Below are 20,679 nucleotides of genomic sequence, written 5' to 3' on the forward strand. Positions count from 1 at the left end.
AGGTAGCCAGCCATGGAAGAGCCTGTATTTTTCCTATGCAGAAGCAGTATTATAGTAGTGGAAAACCTATTCAATTTAAAAACCAGAGGACTTGGAGGGGTGGGCAGCTGGGGCAATGTGAGGGCACCCCCACCACAGCCAGAGCACTTGCTTAAGCTCTTGGTGCCTTCAGGCTGACAGAGGGAAAGGCAGCTCACCCTTATTTCTGCATTTCACCCTTACTTTCATCCTAACTCACTCCTGGCCTGCAGCCCCTCCTCACACTCAGGGCAGGCTGTGGAGGAGGCAATCAAACCTCACACCCATAAAGCGGGAGAGGCATCACCCAAGGGCAGCAGAGGGGCAGCAGCAGCGTGGGCAGTTCAGCAGCTCGGCTGGCCTTCAAGTGCCCAAAATAAAACATTTTGTCCCACGTTAAGTTTCTGCTTATGTAAAGAAAAAAAAAAAGAATTTGGCTGAAGTCAGATATTAAAAATCAGCGTTTTGCAGCAGCCTATGTTCTAACTCCGTGTTCCTCCCCAGTAAAAGTTCCTGTGAATGTTGGGAACACGCTGGATTTATGGGATACTGACTGAGCTCATCAGTGACATCAGGAACAGGGCCAGACATAATGCACCACTGGTTTCACAATTTCTCCAACACTACAAGACCTTCACAGGCATTTTTCCACTCTCCAAAGCGATGTGAGAACAAAAAGATCTTAAATCAACACCCTTGCTAGCATATACATTTTTATTAAGAAAAAAATGAACAAAATACATTCTCTCCTTATGTACATTACATACAACATAACTACATTTGTAGATATTCCTCGTATCACTCATTCATTTATGTACAGCATGGGGCTCACACACCAACCCAGAAATCATCAAAGATGATTTATGCCAAGGAAGAAAATTAACATTCCAGGCTGAACAAAGATCACCCATAAAGAAAAGGGTGGGATGGGGAATCACCAGAGTCCAGGGAAGATGCCTGTAACCACCATGGGCTCAGCACAGGAGCAGTCAGTATTTGATATGCCTATTAAAACACATGAGCAGTTCACAGCTTTCATCACCCCGTGGATGCTCCTTTCCAGCCCAGGGCTGTCCACACCTCTCAGCTCAGCTCTCCTGTGCTCAGGTGTCCCAGACAACAACTGCAGGACAGACACCAAGGGGAATCCAGACGGACACCAGAGCCTGCAGGATTGCTGTGGAGGTGCAAACCCTTCAAGCTGGGTGCCAAAACAGAACAGAGAGGCCAAATTGTGGACAGGGGGTGGACACTCACACTTGCAGCATTAGGGAGGGAGAACCAGCTTTCGGGGGCCACACTGGGGTGTAGAGGACAAGATAATGAACACTGAAGGTCCAGACAAACCATCACACACTACAGTGATACCATCAGAGCAGAGGCAACAGCTCAACAAACAGCTCAAAACCCCACCCCAACCAGGTGATGGTGTCCAGCCAGCTCACCGTGTTTGACCCCAAGCTACCGGGTCCTGTCTATGCCACCAAATCCCCTAAGAGGGGCAACTGCAGCAGTTTCAAAGGGCAAACATTTAACAAGGCTCAATACTCCCAAAATGAGACATGCTGCATCGCAGCATCTGAATGCACAACATGTACAATACCACCAGCCCACAAGGATGGGAATGTCACCTCCAATTAACTGGGAATGAGCCCACAGACTTTCAATTTCTGTCCCTCAGCAAAGTGGTCTGCGTGGTTCGGGGCCTCCAATTCTCAAAACTCTCATGAACACATTTGTTTGTATAATTAAGCTCTTTTCTCTGGCTGACGGTCTCCCCAGCACCCCCTCATTTCCTTCTGTGGAGGAGGGAGTGCTGGAAGACACAGCAGGAAATACAGCTTTAGCAAAGTAACAGCTACTAATAACGAGGGGTTTGTTTTCCTTTCCACTACCCCGCACAGCAGCTTCTGAAGTGAGGAGTGTTTTGTACATCAAAACATCAATGGGAGGGATAGGAATGAGGAGGGAGAGATGAAGGCAATATTCACCCTCCACTGCTAGTTTGCATTCCTGATGACCACAGCAGACAGGAGGGGAAAACAAGTCAACAGCACAATAGTTCTCCTCCATTTTCCCCTTTTAAGAGCTGGGTTTTTGTCAAAACCTCAAAAAAAAAAAAAAAAAATCACGTTTTAGCCTCCAAGTGGCTTTTTAAATGAACAGACCCTGTTCACACACCGCAGCACTTCTCTGCTTAGTGAAACACTGAGTAATTGATTGAATCCCTTGGTTACTAAGTCAGGATATTTAAAGTATATTTTCCTGTCACTGGGGAGAAAAACCTATCCATTGCTATTTGGGATGTGAAGATGACTGCAACCACTGGAGCCACTGTTGTGGTTTAGCCTCCCCACCACCATATTAATTAAAAAGCACCTAATCTCCTTTAATCCAACTGGCAGCTTTCATCAGAAAGCTCAGAACACTTTTAGGTTTTAACAATCCTTTAAGGCACCCAGACCTGATCCAAAAGCCAGTGGTGCTGCACCACCTCCAGTCTGTCTGAGCAGGGTTAAGCCCAACTTGGCTTCCTTGCAATTGCTGTAAGAGAGAATAAAATTGTATTATCCTCTCTTTGGGGTAGACAGGGGCCAAAGCTCGAGATGAAGCTCCAGGACTAGAAGACCCCAATATTACATCACTTCTCTCTGAAAAAGAGCCAAACAATCCAGCTCACATTGTAAAACCAGCTCTAAACAGCAACGCTACTGGTTAGGAGAGTTCCTCAAAGCTCTTCCACAAGGACAGACCACATCTTATGGATCTACTCAGTCAGGCATCCCTGTATTAACCCCAAGACTATTTATCTTCTCATTCCCTCTGCCCTGCTATGTTGCAGAAATAAACCAAACACCCCAATACTAGTGAAAATTTTGGGATAACAAGAGCAGGTGCAGGAACCTGGGACAACTTGAGGGCTGGTACCATCACCTTTTTCTTCTTGAGGTCACACAAAATAAACCCTGAGATGGGAAGGAAGGAGTATCACAGGACTGAATGTGGGGCCATGGAAGGGCACAAGGAAATAAGTCTGTGCTGCAGTGGGAAATCATCTCCCACACTTCCCTGTCCTTACCCGGGATGAGAAACAGCCCTGGAAAGAACAATGTTAATCACAAGGATCCTTCCTGACTGTTTCAGAGGCAGCAGGAAGGAGGTTTGCAAAGGAAGCAAACAGAGCATGATGTGGAGAAACTGATGCCTCAATAACACTACACAGCTCTAACCTTCAATTCCTCTGTAGGTACCCATTAAACTCAGGGAAGTCTGAAGCATTTTAATAGCAGTGAACAGCCACACAGGAAAAGAGAAGTCAGAATAAATGAAGGAATAACCAAGAGGTCGTGCTTTGACCATCATACCTGCTCGTGATAAGACTCTCCTTTCAAATTAGTAGCAAACCCAAAAATCTAACCTGATAGAGCCAGTTTTGAGCTGTTCACTCACATCCCTGTTTCCAGGAATGAACTGTGATGCCACACTGGAGCTGAACAGTCGAGTGAGTTCTGACAGCACTCACACTCCCCAGGTCATCAGTAAAAGCTGTGCTGACTTACAGCAAACAGCTGGAAACCAAGCCAACGTGGAACTGTGTCTGCATCAAGTATAAATTGAGATTTCAGGGTACCAAGGTGATGCACTGACAGCAGCTCCACTGGAAGCAGAGCACTGAATCTGGGTCACAGCAATATCTGGAGTTCAGCCCCATCAAACCGAGTCCATGAAAGCAAAGCAGAAAGCAGCAATGTGTTATCCTCAGGACCTGTGCTTGGGCAAGGGGCTGCCCTGCAGAGCTCCACACCTCAGCCATACAGCTGGAGTTACACACAGCCCACACAGCCACCGCATCCTCCTTGGAGCTGTGCGGATATAACCGAAGCACACGTGGCTAATCCCGAACTCCAGCCAGCTCTGTGACCTCTGCAGGAATGCCAAAGGGATACCTGCTGGCATCCCCGTGAGGCTCTCCTCTGGGACTCTCCAGAAGCAATAAGCAGGTCATTAACTGGCTTCCACTGCAAAACCGCGTTTGGATCCATTGCCTACGGACAAAAGCATCTGGAGTCAATTTATCCAAGTGCTGAGCCATGGACTCTTATCCTGGTTCCAGTACAGTAAACCTACTTTTTCCACTCCAACTTTTCATTATAATAGAAGCTTTCAGTAAAAGAGGGATTTTGCCTATAAGCCATTACCACAACTTGAATAATCTCCAGTATAACCTTTTCCATGACAGGATATGATCAGGTCTCCCACTCCCACAGGCATTTAGATACACTAACAAGCTTCTGACAGCACATTTACATTTCAACAGTATTTACAGCTTATATACTACTAGCAATCTATATCAAGTCATATAGTTGTTCTTAAACTCTCCTCTCACAAAATAAGACCCATCTCCAAATTAACACATGTACTTATTAAAACAGGCCAAGCTCAGAGTTTCTATAATCTTCCCCCTAAATCAAAACACCAATAATTTTAATTTTCAACTGAGTCCACCTCTGTTTCTGTAGTAAGAACAGCTATAAAACAACACAAGCACTTCCAGAGACATACATGAACTGCTTTTACCGTCAGGACTTCACTTGACAATAGCCAAACATTCCTTAACTCTGAGCCAACTAATAAGCTAAAATTCAAAGCATACACGGGGACTCAAGATTTCACAAGACATTTTTCCACTTTTAAAAACAAAGGGACTGAATGGAAATGTATCTACTCATTTTTGCCATTTTCCCCAGAAGTGGCACAGCATTACATCAGCAGAATTACTGCCTGTACAGAGATGGAGGTTGTACAGAAGTTACTCAAACCTAAAGTTCACTCGGTAAATTCTACAAAAGTACTTATTTCTTGATTCTGAAATGCAGGAGGCAGCAAGAGAGCTGACAGTATTTGTGTTACAGGTACCTACCACCCTCCTGCATTTGAAACAAGCAGCATTAGTGCTCATTTTTCCCACAGTAAGAGCAGCAAACAAGTTTGAAGTGTTACTCAGGACACTGAATCCATCACTCCCCAGAGCAGGTTGGCACAGCAGGGCCAGGTCAGCACACGACTTTGGGACAGAGAAAACTCCCTTCGAAAAATTTGCACACATCAGGAAAATGGTTCAGCAAACAGCTGTTCCACAAAGCCTTATGAAAAACTCTCTTCCAGAGTCATTACTCGGCTTTGGAAGGAGTTTCTTCTGGAAGAAGGAATAGCTCATGGAGCGCTGGACACTCGTGGCTGCCAATTAAAGAAACACACAGATGAGCTGTAGCAATCCTGGCAACGAGCCCCACACCTCTGCCATCCTCCTGCAAATAGGTGGGTCCAGTTAATTTGCTTACTGACTTCTTAATCTTTAAACTCTCATCATTAAATCATTAAATTTTCAGGCTGGGTTATTATAATCAATGACCAAAAAGTTTCAGCAATTTCATTTAACAGTCATCCAGGACAATTCACAAAGGGAAGCTTTTCTACGCTCTTTAGGAAAATTTCTGCTTTCCCTCTAGTTGCCACTGCACAAGGCAATCAATGCCTTAGAAAAGCTTTTCCAATCGGGTGTCCCCATACTGATTTTCCAAAATAAGAGTAAGATTTTGCTAACTGAAGTTCTGGTAGGAAGCTCCAGCCTGATCTCTGAGCCAGCGTGTACCTGTGCACACCCAGAGCCATCCCAGGCAAACAAAAACCTAATTCCAGAGGTTCACTTATGCAACTGGGTACGACTACCTTAACTACCCATGCAAGATGCCACCCAGGGAAAGGGCAAACAAACTTTTCCAAGACAAAGTTCTCCCTCCTCATTATGCTCAGCAAAAGGAAGAGATTATAATAATAAACACATCACAAGTATCTTTAAAACAGCCAGAGGATAAAACCTGCAACTATTTTCCAGGAACATTTTGCATCACCCTTCAGGCCTTCCCAGGACCAATACTAACTAATGGGATCCTCAAAATAAAAAGGCAAAAAGGTGGCTAAGGTGGCTACAATCTCATTTAACATGTAACAAAGTCCTTCTGCCACATGACAACATTTAGGGTCACACCCCAAGAGCAAAACATGCTTGGAGAGGTAATTTTGGGAGGACTCTTTAACAACTTCTGCCTTGTGACTACTGTGAGGGGTTGTGTAAGACAAACGTTAACAAACTCACTTAATTCTACCTAATCCAAGTGACCAAAAAAATTAATTCTGAAGGGCTTTATTTCTCTAAGAAAATGTGTCACTTGACAGGAACAATATAAAGAATAATTTCTTGTTATCCAAGGAGATGATCCACTGAAGGATATTGTAAGGGTCAGTCGGTGACAAACCGAACACAGGAATTTCAAAGGGTATTTTTAAAAAAGCTAAACCAAGAGTGAAGTCTGAATGTCTGTATCAAGTTTATCCCATCCTGACTTCCTCCAGTTTTAAAAGACACACCAGAACCTTGTAACTTTGGCTTTAAAGACCCCAATCATGATGAATGAGTTCCTCTCTGATAAGGAACGATGCTTTCCTTTGCAATACCTTATTTACAGGTTAACACAGAATTTACAGATAAAACTACTCACTGTAGTGCAAAGATTATGTGGCGTGAAGTTCCTACACAAAGTCACTTTATAATCTAAAGGCAAATAGAGTATGTTTGTCTTGTCTAAGCTAAAGAGCAGCCTCAGACACAGCCTGCAAGCAACGATGGTGAAGTTTGAAGACTTCTCACGCACAGCTTGGATATTTATAACCTCGCATGCACTGGGCTGTGAAACGTTTTCAGGTGGCTGTTTTCAGATCCCGTGGGTTTCTTTACTGTCTGTATTTCGGGCTTTCTGTAATGAGCACGTCTAATGCTTTCCTGGAATATCACCAGTGTCTTTAAAGATCAGCATGCAATGAAAATCAGACTGCCTGTGTCACTGCCTGACAACAACTGGCTGATTTTGAAAGGGAATTTATACTTCACTGCTCAGAATTTTTTATTAGATTTTAAAGACTGTAACGTAGCATACACCAATGCAAAGAAATCATTTGACTCCTAGCCTTAAGGACAAAAAGAAGGGAAGACCCTTGGCAAAGCCACAAGAAGCCTTCCCTTTGGATTAACCTCTTTGGCCACATGGTGCCTCTGCTGCTCAACGAATAACTGCAGAGCTGAGCAAAGTTTCTGCTGGTTAATCACCAGCTGTAATCCATGAACTGTGCTGGTGCGAGCGGCATCGATCTGCTCGGGACAAAGGCAGGTCAATATTTGATCATCCTGAAGTGCTCTCGTTAGCTGGGACTGTCAGTCCTGCAGAAGCAACGTTCCCCTCGCTCAGACAAATCATTGATTTGCACGATGCTACAAAACACAGAGCTGAGGCTGCCGGGCCCCGCGCACACCCCTGGCACAGAGGACAATGAGTTTGGATCGAATTCCTGTCACACAAATCAGACCTGACACAGTGCACTGCTCACCAGCAATGCCATTCACAGCTCTGGGCGTTCCTGAACTTCCCCTGCCTGCTCGCCAGGTCTCCTCCACCAAGGTGTATCTTTTGGGTTCTTTTAGCCATCCAAGGTGGACACACAACAGTTTACAAAGAGCTTGGTTAATTAGCAACTGTCAAAAAGACCATTTAATCATCTGACTGAAGCTGAGGATACACAAGCAATGGCATCAAGTGATAAAGGAGCACAGCAGCACTAAATTTAAGTACTAGAGGGTTGCAGAATTTTGGCTGGTTGCATTAAAAGCTCTCGGTTTGATCTCAAGGGAAGCAACACCTCAGCCATAATATTCCCCCAGTATGTACATTTGTACTGTATAAACTCTACGTTAGTTAACAAAGCCTCAGCACAGGTAGCACACCACAAAGCCAAGCAGTGATGTAAAACTTTCCATGCCAATAGGAAGAAAAAACCTGCCATGTTCCAAAGAAACAATTTCATCAGATTTCATTTCCCACACTGAGTGGATTCTTCCCCAGACATCTAACTTGCCATCCACTGAAGTGCACAGTGTCTGAACAGTCTCAAGTGACAGGTTAAAAACACTTCATTTGTACAGTCCTCCCTGAAGACAAGCCTGGCCTCTGACAACACTATTCCTTTCTAAGTGATTAAATACTAGTATGAGATTTTGAAATTTATTTCTAATGCACCAGGACTACAAAAGTCACACAAAGAACATGATAAAGAGGCAATACAATCAAAGCAAGCAGACACTTGATCTCTGAAAAAGACACTCAACTAACTCTTTATTTCAAGAGTCCAAATCATCTTTGCACACACAGGACTTCCACCAAGTTCAACAGGAGCCACAGCGGGTGCAGCAATGATACCCGACTGGCATGAACACTGCTGGACAGAAGGGTTTGCAGTTTCATATAAATATTTACATCTGCCAGTGTGTACTGAATGCTCATGGACACCGAATGCAGAGTTTCTAATGCTGGGTATGCGTGTCCTTCATTCCACCTCACAGTGCAGCACCAAGCCCTTACAGTGTTTATAAAGAACACTTTCAGCAAAAGGGAGAATATATTTTCTATACATATGCATCAGCTCATTTTCAGAGATTTATGCTAAGAAGGCCTCCCTCACATTCAGATCTACGTCTAAAATGCATTGACAAGGGAGCTGCATTACACAGGAAGGAGACAAGCTGTTGGGAGCAACGCCCTGTACATGTACACATGGACAAATGCACAGAGAAGTACATGGAAACAAAGACAGTCTGCTTCAGAAATCCTACACCCAACCCAGGGTCAGGTTGCAGAGGTTGGGGGTGTGTGTGGTGGAAGACCCAGTTCTGCCAGGCTCGCCGAGGACCCGCAGGGTTTCTCAGTGGAAGAGCACAGCAGCAAAGAGATCAACTCCTGAAAAGGGGCCCATGCGGACGGCGACCGCACTCCCGTTTTCCAGCAGTATCTCTGAGGTTCCCTCTTGCCTGCTAGGTTTAAGTGGAAGGCTCCAGAGAACAGGAGACAGGGATGTAGGTAGTCAGTTTAGATGGAGTCTCAGATGCAGTTAGACACGACTGTCAGCACGACTCTGGGACGAGGAGACAGACAGTTCAGAACACGCGCTCGCCTTCCCGCGACACACCGTGAGCACAAGACTCAGGACGTAAATTACATCACCTCAACACGTGCCAGTGTCCTGCCACCAAGTCATTCAGCTGCTGAGGATGGAGTTGTGGGATAAAGCAATACATCATGACTAGCTACAAATGAGGAAAGAAAAACCTCTTCCCCCCTCCTCCTCAGGAAACGCAAAATAAAACCCATCATCTTTAATCCCAGACAACTCACAAATCTTAAATTTTCCCCCATAGGCAAAAAGATCTGGGTTTTATTTCTTTTTCTTTTCCCCCCACCTTTACATTTGCTAACTCAAAATCCAAAGTCAGAAAAAATATATATATTTAGTCAGAAGTACGTCAGTTACATTTTATTAACCTACTCCAAGGGAAAAGCTCCAGGGATTCACCAGACAAGTATAAAACCCCTTTCAAACACCTAGGGGTTACTATATTAACTTCATCCCAGCAGTCAATCAATGCAGTAAAAAAATTAAAATACTGAAAATGGATGCTTTTCCCCTCTTCCATGTGTCCAGTGATTGCTCCATTACAGCGTGATGAGGTCCACCAGGTTGCCTTTAGGAGGGGTCATGTTGTCTGGGAAGAAGTTGACTAACGTGTCAAACAGCTGAGTTCTCTGGGCATATGTGTGGTCAACGTCTGAAAATCCTGGGGGAGGAAGGAAAGGGAAAGTCAGTCCTCACAATCCCAAACATTCAGTTTAGTTGGGAATTGTCCATTTAGGAGAAATGTTAACAGTTTCCTCCCTCTGCCTCCACTAACAAGGCTGCCAGCTCTCCGTCCCACTACTGTGAGCACATATACAGAGATTATGTCACCCCAAGCCAGCACTGCCATCAAAATGCCATAGAAAGTAATGAACAAATGCCTGTTAAGCTCACTGACAGCCCTGAAGAAACAGGGGAAGCAGGAGTTCTCAGGGGACTGCTCTGATGTCCCAAAAACAAAATTCGTGCAGCTATTTTTATTTGGTGCCTCATTTCTTCTGTCCTCAGGCCTTTTTCATTATCTTCACTGCCATAACCAGAACTGCCCCTTGGATTGCTTGGAGTTTTCCTTGAGACAAGCTCTGCTGACAGCAGGAGTCCCAACTCAAGAGTTGGTATTTACTCACTCGACTTGCACCTGGTTGCATATTGGCACACAGGAGCTTTGCAAACTGGTTTCTGAAATGCTGCCCCCCAATACTGCAAGGTTTGGTTTGCACTGTTTATCCAAATCCTACACTGAAGCCTCCAGCAAGAACAACAGGGCAGGCACACAATGATTTCCTCCACTTTGGATTACTCCCATTGCTGCTATCTCAAAGGAATGCTTTTTAATTCAGTGAACTCACTCTTCAGTTAATTAGTCAACCAAGTTAATCAAATCAAGGAGGGCTGGGGTTTTTGTTTGATTTTCAAAGCACCTCTTGACGTACATATCCTCCTATCTGTAAAGCCAAAATCTGGATAAAATGTTGTACCAAGTGAAGAACTAACTCATCTTTAAAAATGCTTAAAACTAGGGAAAAGATTTGAGGGTGGTGAAGCACTGGCACAGGCTGCCCAGAGAAGCTGTAGATGTCCCATGTCTGGAAGTGGTCAAGGTTAGATTGGATGGGGCTTGGGGCAACCTCGGATAGTGGAAGGTGTCCCTCCCCATGGCAGAGGGGGTTGGAATGAGATGATGTCTGAAGGTCCCTTCCAGCCCAAACCATTCTATGAGTCTATGAAAAATCCAACTTTTTTGAAACTTGGGGTTTCTTTCTTTTAAAAAAATTGATCTTATAGGGTCAACTTGATGTCTTCCAAACCACAAGAACTCAGCAGAGCTTCCTCATCCAGCTAGGCAGAAGTGCAGTGGGCTTTCTCTTTCCCTCAATTTCTCAGACTGGGAATTACGCCTCCATAAAAGCTGAAGTCATCCATTCTCTTAGCAAGAGCTCAGTGACTTGAGGACACCCCAGCATTACAAGGATGTAATTTCTGCCTGTAGCTTTCCTGTAGCTCACCCAGGACAACTCTCTGAGATCTCTTAAACAGTTAACTGGACAGAGCAGTGAAACAAATCATGGCTTTGGCTCAGCCCTCCTGTTTCCAGCCCTTCACGCCACTGTTTTCTTCGCTCTTGACACTCTGCCCAAAGAACTCATTCTGCAGAGAACAGAGCGAACCAAACTACTCCAGGAATTGCAGTTATCACAGCAAACAGAGCCGTAGCCATGCTGTGAGATTCCAAAGTAACATGACAGGAGGTGCTTTATTCTGACCAAAGCTTCTGTTTACTTGGGTAAGAGCGAAGGATCAGATGTAATAAGAGACACAAAATGATCCCAGGAGGCACTGGTTTAAAACCACTGATGTTGACAGATGTTTTAAATATGGGCTTGAGGTATTGGATGCTGGTCATTATAAATAACCTCTCAAATGTCTGGGTAGTGGCACTTTGCATATTGAAAAGAGCCTGCAATGTTGATAGGAACTGTAACATTTGATATAAAAACCAGGAGAAACTAAGAGTAATTATCAAAGGGAACATCATGTAATTCCTCTGACACACAATACTCACCAAGAGTTGTGAAATCCGAGCCAGACTTAAATAATGCTGAGGCAAGAAGCTGAAACTGCAGAAGAGGAGGTAAAGGGAAAAAGAAAGAAAAAAGTGTTATTAACCACACAGGCAAAAACCCCAAAGGATTCATTGAAGTCCGAGTAGCTTTAGAGTTGCTGTGTTTTCTCTACACAATCCTCAGAACTCCTGTGCCATACACATGAATAACAGCAGCAGGCACTTTCACATGAGCACTACAATTTGTCACCTTGGCACAAGCCAGATGGTTTTTCCTAGAATTAGAGCAGTGTTGATGCAATGAAAGGTATTTGACTAAGAGCTCTAAAATCTCATTTTTTTACATATAATTTTTTGCCTCTTTAGCAGAAGGTAGAGTCCCTTCCACACAATAACAATCCCAGGGATTAACATGGTACAGGCTCAGCAGCTGGGGATTAGATGGCACAAAAACAGGGTAACTGCTGGAGTGAGCATGAACTTCTTGAACACAGAGAAAACTCTGCCCAGAGAAGCTGTGGATGACCCAACCCTGGCAATGTTCAAGGCCAGGTTGAATGGGGCCCTGAGTAACTTGATCTAGTAGGTGGCACCCCTGCCCATGGCAGGGAGTTTGGAACTCAAGGATCCTTAAGATCACTTCCAACCCAAACCATTCTATGATTCTAATGACAACAATCTTTCTGAACTGCCAGAGATCTCGTATCATGAATTTAAGGCAATACTTTCATAACTAAAAATAAAAATTCTTTGTTTGGGAACATCAGGGCCATGAACAAAAATGTTTTAATTAACACATTCAGGGTTTTATTCTCCCTTCATGTCTCACTGATAGACGGTGACCAAAGTGTCTTCCTCTGCCCCGACTGCTGCTTTCAGTTACCCAAGGAACAGCAAAGCTTAGTGCTTTGTCATGTGTAAAGAAAGAGTTGATTCCTTAAAGCCTTGGAATCTTGTGTCTCCTGCCTGTGTATCTTTTCAGCACACAGCTCGAAGGAAAGGAAGGGAGGAAAAAAACAGAAGAGAAGCAAATATGTTCAGGGAATGAGTGGGAAGAACAGCCAGGCATTACATACCCATCAGTTTAATTTCAATTTCAAGAAAAAAATGGGAACACAGACAATTTGTAGGCATGGAGGAGTGGAGAAGGTGATGAGTAGCAGCCAACGTGAATTTGGCAACAACAAGTTGTAGCACATCAATCTGATTTCTCCTATGAGGCAGAAGGCCCTAGGGATGGGACTTGGCAATAGACTTTGTCCATTCTGACTTTCATAGGAATTCTAACACTTTTATATGATATTTAAAGCACATTGTCAAGGCATCACTTAGATTAAGCCAAGAAGGAAAGGCAAACAGGTCAAATAACTTTACTGTGGGTGGCCATCAATGGTTTGACATCAAAATGGAGCCTTGAATCAGGAGTGATTCATCTGTGCCCCAAGGTCAGCACCACTCTGGGTTTTCAGTGATAACCTGCTTGGCAGAACAGGGCAGGATCACCAGACCTTACACCACACTCAGACTGACTGCCAGCATGGAACAGACAGCCTTCCAACTGTTTTTCCACTTAATCCAAATTATAATGATGGATTGAGGTGCATTTCACCAGGGCCAAGAGCAAATCAACATAAAGAGGAAAAATCAGCAATACAAAACAGGTGCAGAGGCTCTGTGAAAAACGCACTTAGGAGCTGCAATAGATCAGTATCACTTTATTATAAAACTGACAAATGCATGAAAAGGAGCAGAATCTTTAAATAAAATACTCTTGCTGTTATCAAGGTTTTAAAATCTCCTCTACAATAAAGTGCCCATTTTGGGATGCCCTGTATCAATTAGCAACATATGAGGAAAGCACTAGAAAAAAAATTAAGTGGTCTGAAAACCAAGTTCTATGAAGAAAGCTCAAAGGAGTCAGGGCTGCAGAGCCTCCACAGAACAACAGTCAAGTGCAAAGCTGCCAGAAGTCACAGATGCAGAAGGCTGCTACAAAAAGTAGATCCACAACTAAGTGCAAGAAATACTTCAGTAAGATCAGTTTCAATGTGACATCAAGGGAAAAAACAGGCTAAAATAAAGACTGTAGTGTGCCAGGTAAGTTTGAATCCTTTGGGGAGGGTACGGTGGGAAGGTTTAAGAACAGGTTAGAAAGATATGGGATTGACAACTTGCAGAAGTGGGGGGAAGGGTGCAAAGTGCCCTCCTTAGTGTAAGGCCTAAGGTTACATGAAATCACTGCAGTGCCACACATGGATTCCGCCGTGAGCCTCATTTGTGACAGCAGCTTGGCTTCCCAGCAGCACCATACTTAAACAGCTGCCCAGCATAAATAGCTCCAAAAGTTCCAATAAAACCCGTGGCTAAATCTGTGCAGCTTCTGAGAGCAAATGCCATGCCCTGGCCATCCTTCCCTCCCACACAATTACCTCACGGGCCCGCTGCCAGCTGCCTGGTGGCACACAAAGCTGGGATGAAGCGGATGCCACGTGCTTCCAGGGGTTCCCGGGCTGTCGCAGCAAAGCCCTGCTGGGAGCACAAAGCCACCCTGGGGCTCAGGTGCCCGACTAAGAGGCCAGATGAGCAGGGTTCAGCCAGGAACTTGCTGAACTGAGACCAGAACCTGCTGAAAATGGCCTCTGCCAAATATTCCAGCCTGATCTGCACCAGACACGATGGATTTTCACGGCTACGAGTTTCATTGCAGCTTTGTGGGGAAGGAGGATGTTGTTTCCTTCTCCACTGATGGCACCGCTCTTCAGTTAACCTTAAGGGCTGTTGTTAGTTCGGTTTGAAATTAAATTTGTGTATCAGCTCACACTCGAAAAGCAGCTCCTGATGGAAAAGTCAAGCATGTAAGTTAAGAACATCAGTTAAGGACAGTGCTGAGCCTAAGCTGGTTCACTCTGCATTCATATTACAATCCCAAACCCTACAATATTCTCCCAAAGGATCCCTACTTTTTTCCCAAAGCATAGGACAGTTACTGCTCACTCAACACCAGGTCTCCTACATAACTATTCACAGCAGATATCCAATGTGCTATTTTCTTCACAAAGTTCAAGCTCTGCTCTAAAGAGGGAATTATTTTCTTCATTGATTTTCTTATCATATTAATTGTTATTTTAACAGATGGCACTTCTGATTCTTATTAATTGTGGATCTATTTGAAACTAACAGTATCTGATTTTTCAAAATATGCAGTGTTATGCAACAGCTTCTGAATTCACAGAAAAGCAAAGCCCTCAAGCAAATCACACCTCAGATATCTCCCATCAGGCACCAGAATGAAACACCCAATTAATGACTATCTAGGAAAAACAATTTGCTTAATATTGCACAGCAACTCTGTTATGGAGGCAAGACCAGAATTCAATTATCCAGCAGAAGCATCCAACTGCTTTAATCACACCACCACCCATTTTCTTCTGACAATCCCTCTGGCTCACTGGCTTCATCCATTCCAAAGAAAAGACAAAAGACAGCAGTCCCCTTTGTTACACAATTAACTTTTCTCTCAGAGATCCAACCAACCTTCTGAAGAGAGGCAGGGGTTCCTTGCAGATAAACACATATGGATAACTAATAAAAGGTTATACTATGGCTATTTTTATATATTTGCTGCACACCTCTGCCTTTGAACAAACAAAATGGTTAAGGGGAAATGACTAACTCTCATTTGGGATACCGGGCAGGTTGTGTGAATCAGACACAATTCCTCCTCCTCCTCCTCTGTAATGTGTGTAAGTGCTCAGATCACAGCATAAACCAGTTCCTCAGCTTTGATCAGTCCTCTGGGGCTGGTGACTCCCAGCACAGGCTCAAAGAGAGGCTCAAACCCTTTGAGGACGGAGCTGTTGCTGAAATTGGGAAGGCTGAACGCTGTTTTTGTAGAGGCTCCTTGGCTCCAAAGCCTCTGCTCCTGCAGCCCTTGGGCTCTGAGGCTTTACAAAGAATCACAGCAGGACACAAAGAAGAGAAACAGGCTTTTCTTACCTCCTTCCTAGAACTATTTTTCCCATTTGAGCTTTAATTTTCCCAGAAATATCAGTCTAATGCAGATTCAAACAATACTTCTGGGCCCCGATGGCTTTATCTGTCAAATTTATTAAAGACAAGGTCTTAAGAATGGAAAGTATGAAGCAGCCTTGAACAGGGGCCTCCAGTCTCAGTCTACAAGCAAGTCAGGCCTCAGATTGGCCTCCAGGTCCTTGCTCTTTCTCCTACCATGCTCCAAGAAAAACATCCTGCAAGTTTTCCTTGCGCTTTGTATCTGTTTTACAACAATCATGGGATTGAGCTTCATCAGTTGTTGAATCTCCATGTACAAAATCATCCTGCTCTCCCATACTTGGAAAGCACTGGACGTTTTTGGTGTCATCTTGATTTCTACTGCAGCCCATTTAACAGCAGCAAAGCTCTGGGCATGATTACTGCAGTGTTCAAGGAGCATCTTTAGCTTTTGTACATGCACTACTGATGTTTCTGTGCTTTAACAGCACCTGCTCTTCTCTAAGTACAAAATCTGGCATTCAATTTGATATTTATTTTGACTGTCTTTTTATCTTTAAAAGTCTATTGTTGCAATCTACCACCAAATTCACATCTGTGTGTGACAGAGACCACCCATGCCAGCAGAAAATTTTACACGAACAAATGACACTTTTATACAACTTTTAACCTGTTAAATCATGGGCAAAATTCCCCATTCTCTAGGGATTTTCCCTCCTTTTCCTACAGTGACGGGGCTATTAACCCACAGCCAGTAAGAACGATCCACTGACTGGAAAACACTGAACAGACTGAGGAGGTTTAAGGGACTTCAAGCAGAATCACAGTTAAAGAGAACTGGATCTGCATTTGTGGGCAGAGAAATTGCTGGCACACAGCCTGAGGCTACTAAACCAAGCACCCATGCAATACCTGTTACTTGCAGGCATCTACTTCACTTTAAAGTAATAAAAAAGGGAAATAAAAATCTAGTCCTCTTAGCATCCCTAAAATTCACAGCAACAGAATGAAAATCTTGGGGTATGTTCCTACTATCAATCATTCATGCTACTTTAAACAAAATTGGTTACTAAAGCCAAAGTAAGTTTCAAGAACAGTCTGTTTGTTTTCCTTGGCATCCAACTCCAAACAGCTGAACAGACTTGCCTAACTAAGTTAGAAGGAATTACTTCTATTACAAAGCAAGCAAGCCTCACCACAAGGGGAAATTCTGCTTGTAATGGTATATAACACCACCCAGATCTCCATCCATAAAACATGAAGCCATACAGGCCAGTCTCCAGAATTATTGCACAAAGTTGGGGACAAAACTACACAGCCTGGTCCTTCCCAAATTTAACAGTAACCCTGGAAAGAGGGGAAAACAAGCAGGAATTGATTCCCTAAAGTTCTGCCACACTAAGAAGCCTTGCAGCACTCAATGGCTGCAGCCAATCACATCTATCGCCTTCGGTATTAATCAAGATACAAATCAAATAAAGGCAGGGTATGGAGGTGTTTGGGCTGAGAGACACAATCAAACTGGTGCTTGAAATTCGATATGGAATCCAAAATGCCTGCGTCAGTCCTTTGGAAAGCACAGGAGCAATTTGAAGATGCAATGCCAGAGCAAAAAGCCAACTCGATGTGATAACCGGAAGGTAAATTGACGTCAACTGGAAATACACCCAGTCAGTACCAGCCCAGCAGCTGGCTCTGTGCCACCACCCTGGCAGATCTGGCCAGTGTAAAAAAGCTTTGGAAGTTAAAGCTTTATGACCAGCACAATGAATAACAATCATAATTAAAAAAACCAAAACAAAACAAAACCCAAACAAAAATAGGGTCCCAGAAACGGTTAAATGATTTTTGGAGATGGCTGGAATGGATGGAAGCTTTAATTGTGCTGAATGGTGAGTGTTGATCCGACGGCCCAGCATGACAGACAGAAGCTATTGGATTTTGTTTGGACCAGACATTAGGCCTGCAGAGAAAGAATCCACAATATATTCACTCAGCTGGATCGAGCTATGTAAGCTCATTCACTGGATCATTAATGTTCAGAACACCAATGTGCTCTCTGAAAAGGGGTAATTCTTTTTTTCAAACATTTTATTCTATTTCTACCTGGTATGATACAGCTACTACATCCCCCAAAATCTCAGAGGAGCCCATGCAGTCATGTAAATTCTCCATTCCTACAAGGTGGACAAGTTGAACACTGCACACTGAACTGGGAAAAGGAAAAGCAGGATATTAAAGGCTTTCTTGTGCCAGATGTGCCCAACGTGCAGCTTTTGCAGCAGCTCCTTCAGTCTGTCGGTGACAGGAGGCAGCAGGAACTAGGAGAGGAGCTTGCTCATCACACCACAGCTGTTTGCTGTTCAGGGAATAATAACAAGGCCCAGCCAGCCATGAGATGCACGATCTCCTTAGGAGTAACTGGCTGAAGAGAGACAGGCTACCAGCACACAGGTGGGACATGGAGAAAAAGAGACATCAGGGAACATGGGACACATCTTACAGGAGTGGGAGGTAGCAGGAGGGGAGAAGAGAGCATCAGAATGGGGGCTGTATGGTACGGGTTAGTACAGGCTCAAACAGGAAGAAGAAACCTTGAATTCTGTGTTCAGTTTCAGGCCACTCACAACAAGAAAGACACTGAGGGGCTGGAGGGTGTCTAGAGAAGGGAACAGAGCTGGGAAGGGGCTGGAGCACCAGGAGCAGCTGAGAGAGCTGGGAAAGGGGCTCAGCCCAGAGAAAAGGAGGCTCAGGGGGGACCCTGTGGCTCTGCACAAGTCCCTGACAGGAGGGGAAAGCGGGGGGGGGGGGGGGGGGGGGTGTGTCACTCCCAAGGAGTAAAACATAGGACAAGAGGAAAGGGCCTCAAATTAAGGATATCAGGAAAAAAATCACCAGAAGGGTTGTCCAGCTCTGGCACAGGTTGCCTGGGGAAGTGGTGTAGTCCTCATCCCTGTAGGTATTTAAAAGTCATATAGATGTGGCACACGGGAACATGGTTTAGTGGTGGCCTTGGCAGTGCTGGGGCAATGGCTGGACTTGATCCTAAAGGTCTTTTCCAACCTAAATGACTCTGGAAGTGTTACCACACTGGGAAAATGGTACATATTGGGGGAAAAAAAAATCTCCTTTTCTACCTTATGAAATGCAGGATCATCTGTTGTATTTCCTATGCTAGAAATGACTGGAAAGGATGTGAAATTACTTGATATGGGACAATTTGAACAAGAAACCATTTAAAAAGAACAGAGTGTCACAGCACTTGAATGTTTTGTTGGATCACATGTTTATAAAAGCTGATTAGAATTTATGACAGATGTGATCAGTTCCAAGATCCTGATAAGAGTAAACTTTTTTTCTAGTTCTAACCGTACAATCTCATCCTGCACACACGTAAGAAGCATATTCTCCCCCAAGACCTTTCAGTGTCTGTATAATCTTTTCTTTAGCTAAAGTAGCAAGTTAAAGCCACCAGATTAGGTGATTTAATCCAGGGACTCAGCATGGAATAGAACTGCCCCTCCTCCTATCATGATTTTATAAAAGGAGCTGTTGAATCCCTTCCCAAGTCATTAAGGAAAGAAGACAGCAAGAACCACGGACTTTTCCTTATCTACCCATCAGGAGCTGAACGCTGGCACAACTCAAATTCCATGTGGAAATTAATGCCAGAGTCAAATCAACCACCTTATCTGACACTTCTCACTATTTCTTTAATCTGTTTTGTAAAGTGACATGCACTGCAGTACTAGAATCAAAACAGGAAACGGGAACAAATTCCTGGAATAAATAAAGAACATGCCTACTGGATAATATTCAAAAGGCAACGGACATGAGATTTTAAGGGTAGCAAGCAATGTATATATATAAACTACTTCCACAAATATTGATCATCTTTGAAAAAACTTTCCCTCCCCAGAGATGTTGAATGTTGAGAAGCCAAAAGGCAGCATGAGTAAGTTTCTATTCCCTTTCCAATGCACAACCAACTACAGACTGGTGACATTTCAGAGAGTTTACATTTCAATTAAAGCTCCCAAAATATACACCAGCACACTGGAATTAAAACAAAGGCTTAGTCTTCACTCTTAGGAGTACAAAAGCTATTTTATCTGGACCTGCAGTTGTTAACTGACTGTTTCTAAAACAGTGTGAACTTAAGTGCAGAGAAATACATGATACAGCAAAGTGTCTGGCACCTGCAGAGCTTTTATAAACTGAATAAAACCCAGGTTTAAGAGGCTCAAAACTTTCAATGAGAACACAGCTTAAATTTCTTTAGGACAAGGATCATTGATCCTCACCTCCTTTGTCTCCTCGGGGTCCGAGTGATCCACGGTTACATACAAATCATTCTGCAGGTACTTCAGTGCACTGAGAGGGTCAGTTTGAGCTTTCTCCTCAAACCTGCAGAGAAGAGACAGAAAACTTGAGCAAAGCTATTTCCTTTAGAACTAAGTACTACTGGTTCAACAAAGAGCAAAATCCTCATAACAATCACAGTATTTCCAAAGAAAACCATGTTAATGGCAGCTTAGCCTCGTGTTTCCTGGAATTTCAAGCCAGACTGAAACATGAAGGAGGGGTTTTTTGGGGTGTAAAGAAGTTAAAAGGGCAAAGTGTTACATTCTTACTAAAAATAATCAAAAGCATATGCACAGGAACTTCTTAATATATAAATTTAAAATACTGAGTACAGCTTGTTTTCTGCTGAGGTGAGTAGCACCTCACAGATCAGACACAGCCAAGCCCTGAACCCTTCAGACCCTGGGATATTAATATCCCACCTTTGGAAAGAGCACAGCTCCATAAAAATCCTGTGCACCACCACCATTATTTCCTCATTTTCTTTTAATGAACAGGAACTGTAACTTCTGTGAATTCCCTCAAGAAGCGAACAGAGCCCTCAGGAAATGATTCTGGGCTCAGCATCCTCAGTGAGCAGAGGATCGACTTCCCTGCAGCACTGAGTTGGTTGCATAAACCCAGAAAAGATGAGGTTTAAAATGATCTTTTTCCTCCTCTCA

General features: G+C 43.8%; 1 protein-coding gene across 2 annotated transcripts in view; it reads right to left on the minus strand.

Moving 5' to 3' along the window:
- Positions 1-718: 718 nt before the first annotated feature.
- The window catches only part of MKLN1 (muskelin 1), a 102,519-nt gene continuing 82,558 nt past the window's right edge, over positions 719-20,679 (minus strand). For both annotated transcript variants that reach the window (XM_039571222.1, XM_019292238.3), the window contains 3 exons: positions 19,957-20,059; positions 11,642-11,696; positions 719-9,739 (listed from right to left, as the gene is read on the minus strand). In XM_039571222.1, the coding sequence (XP_039427156.1) occupies positions 9,618-9,739; positions 11,642-11,696; positions 19,957-20,059 (280 nt within the window). In that variant the 3' untranslated portion in view covers positions 719-9,617. The remainder of the gene's footprint in view (positions 9,740-11,641; positions 11,697-19,956; positions 20,060-20,679) is intronic.

Source organism: Corvus cornix, chromosome 1A, assembly GCF_000738735.6.
Source record: "Corvus cornix cornix isolate S_Up_H32 chromosome 1A, ASM73873v5, whole genome shotgun sequence".
Lineage (NCBI taxonomy): Eukaryota > Metazoa > Chordata > Aves > Passeriformes > Corvidae > Corvus > Corvus cornix.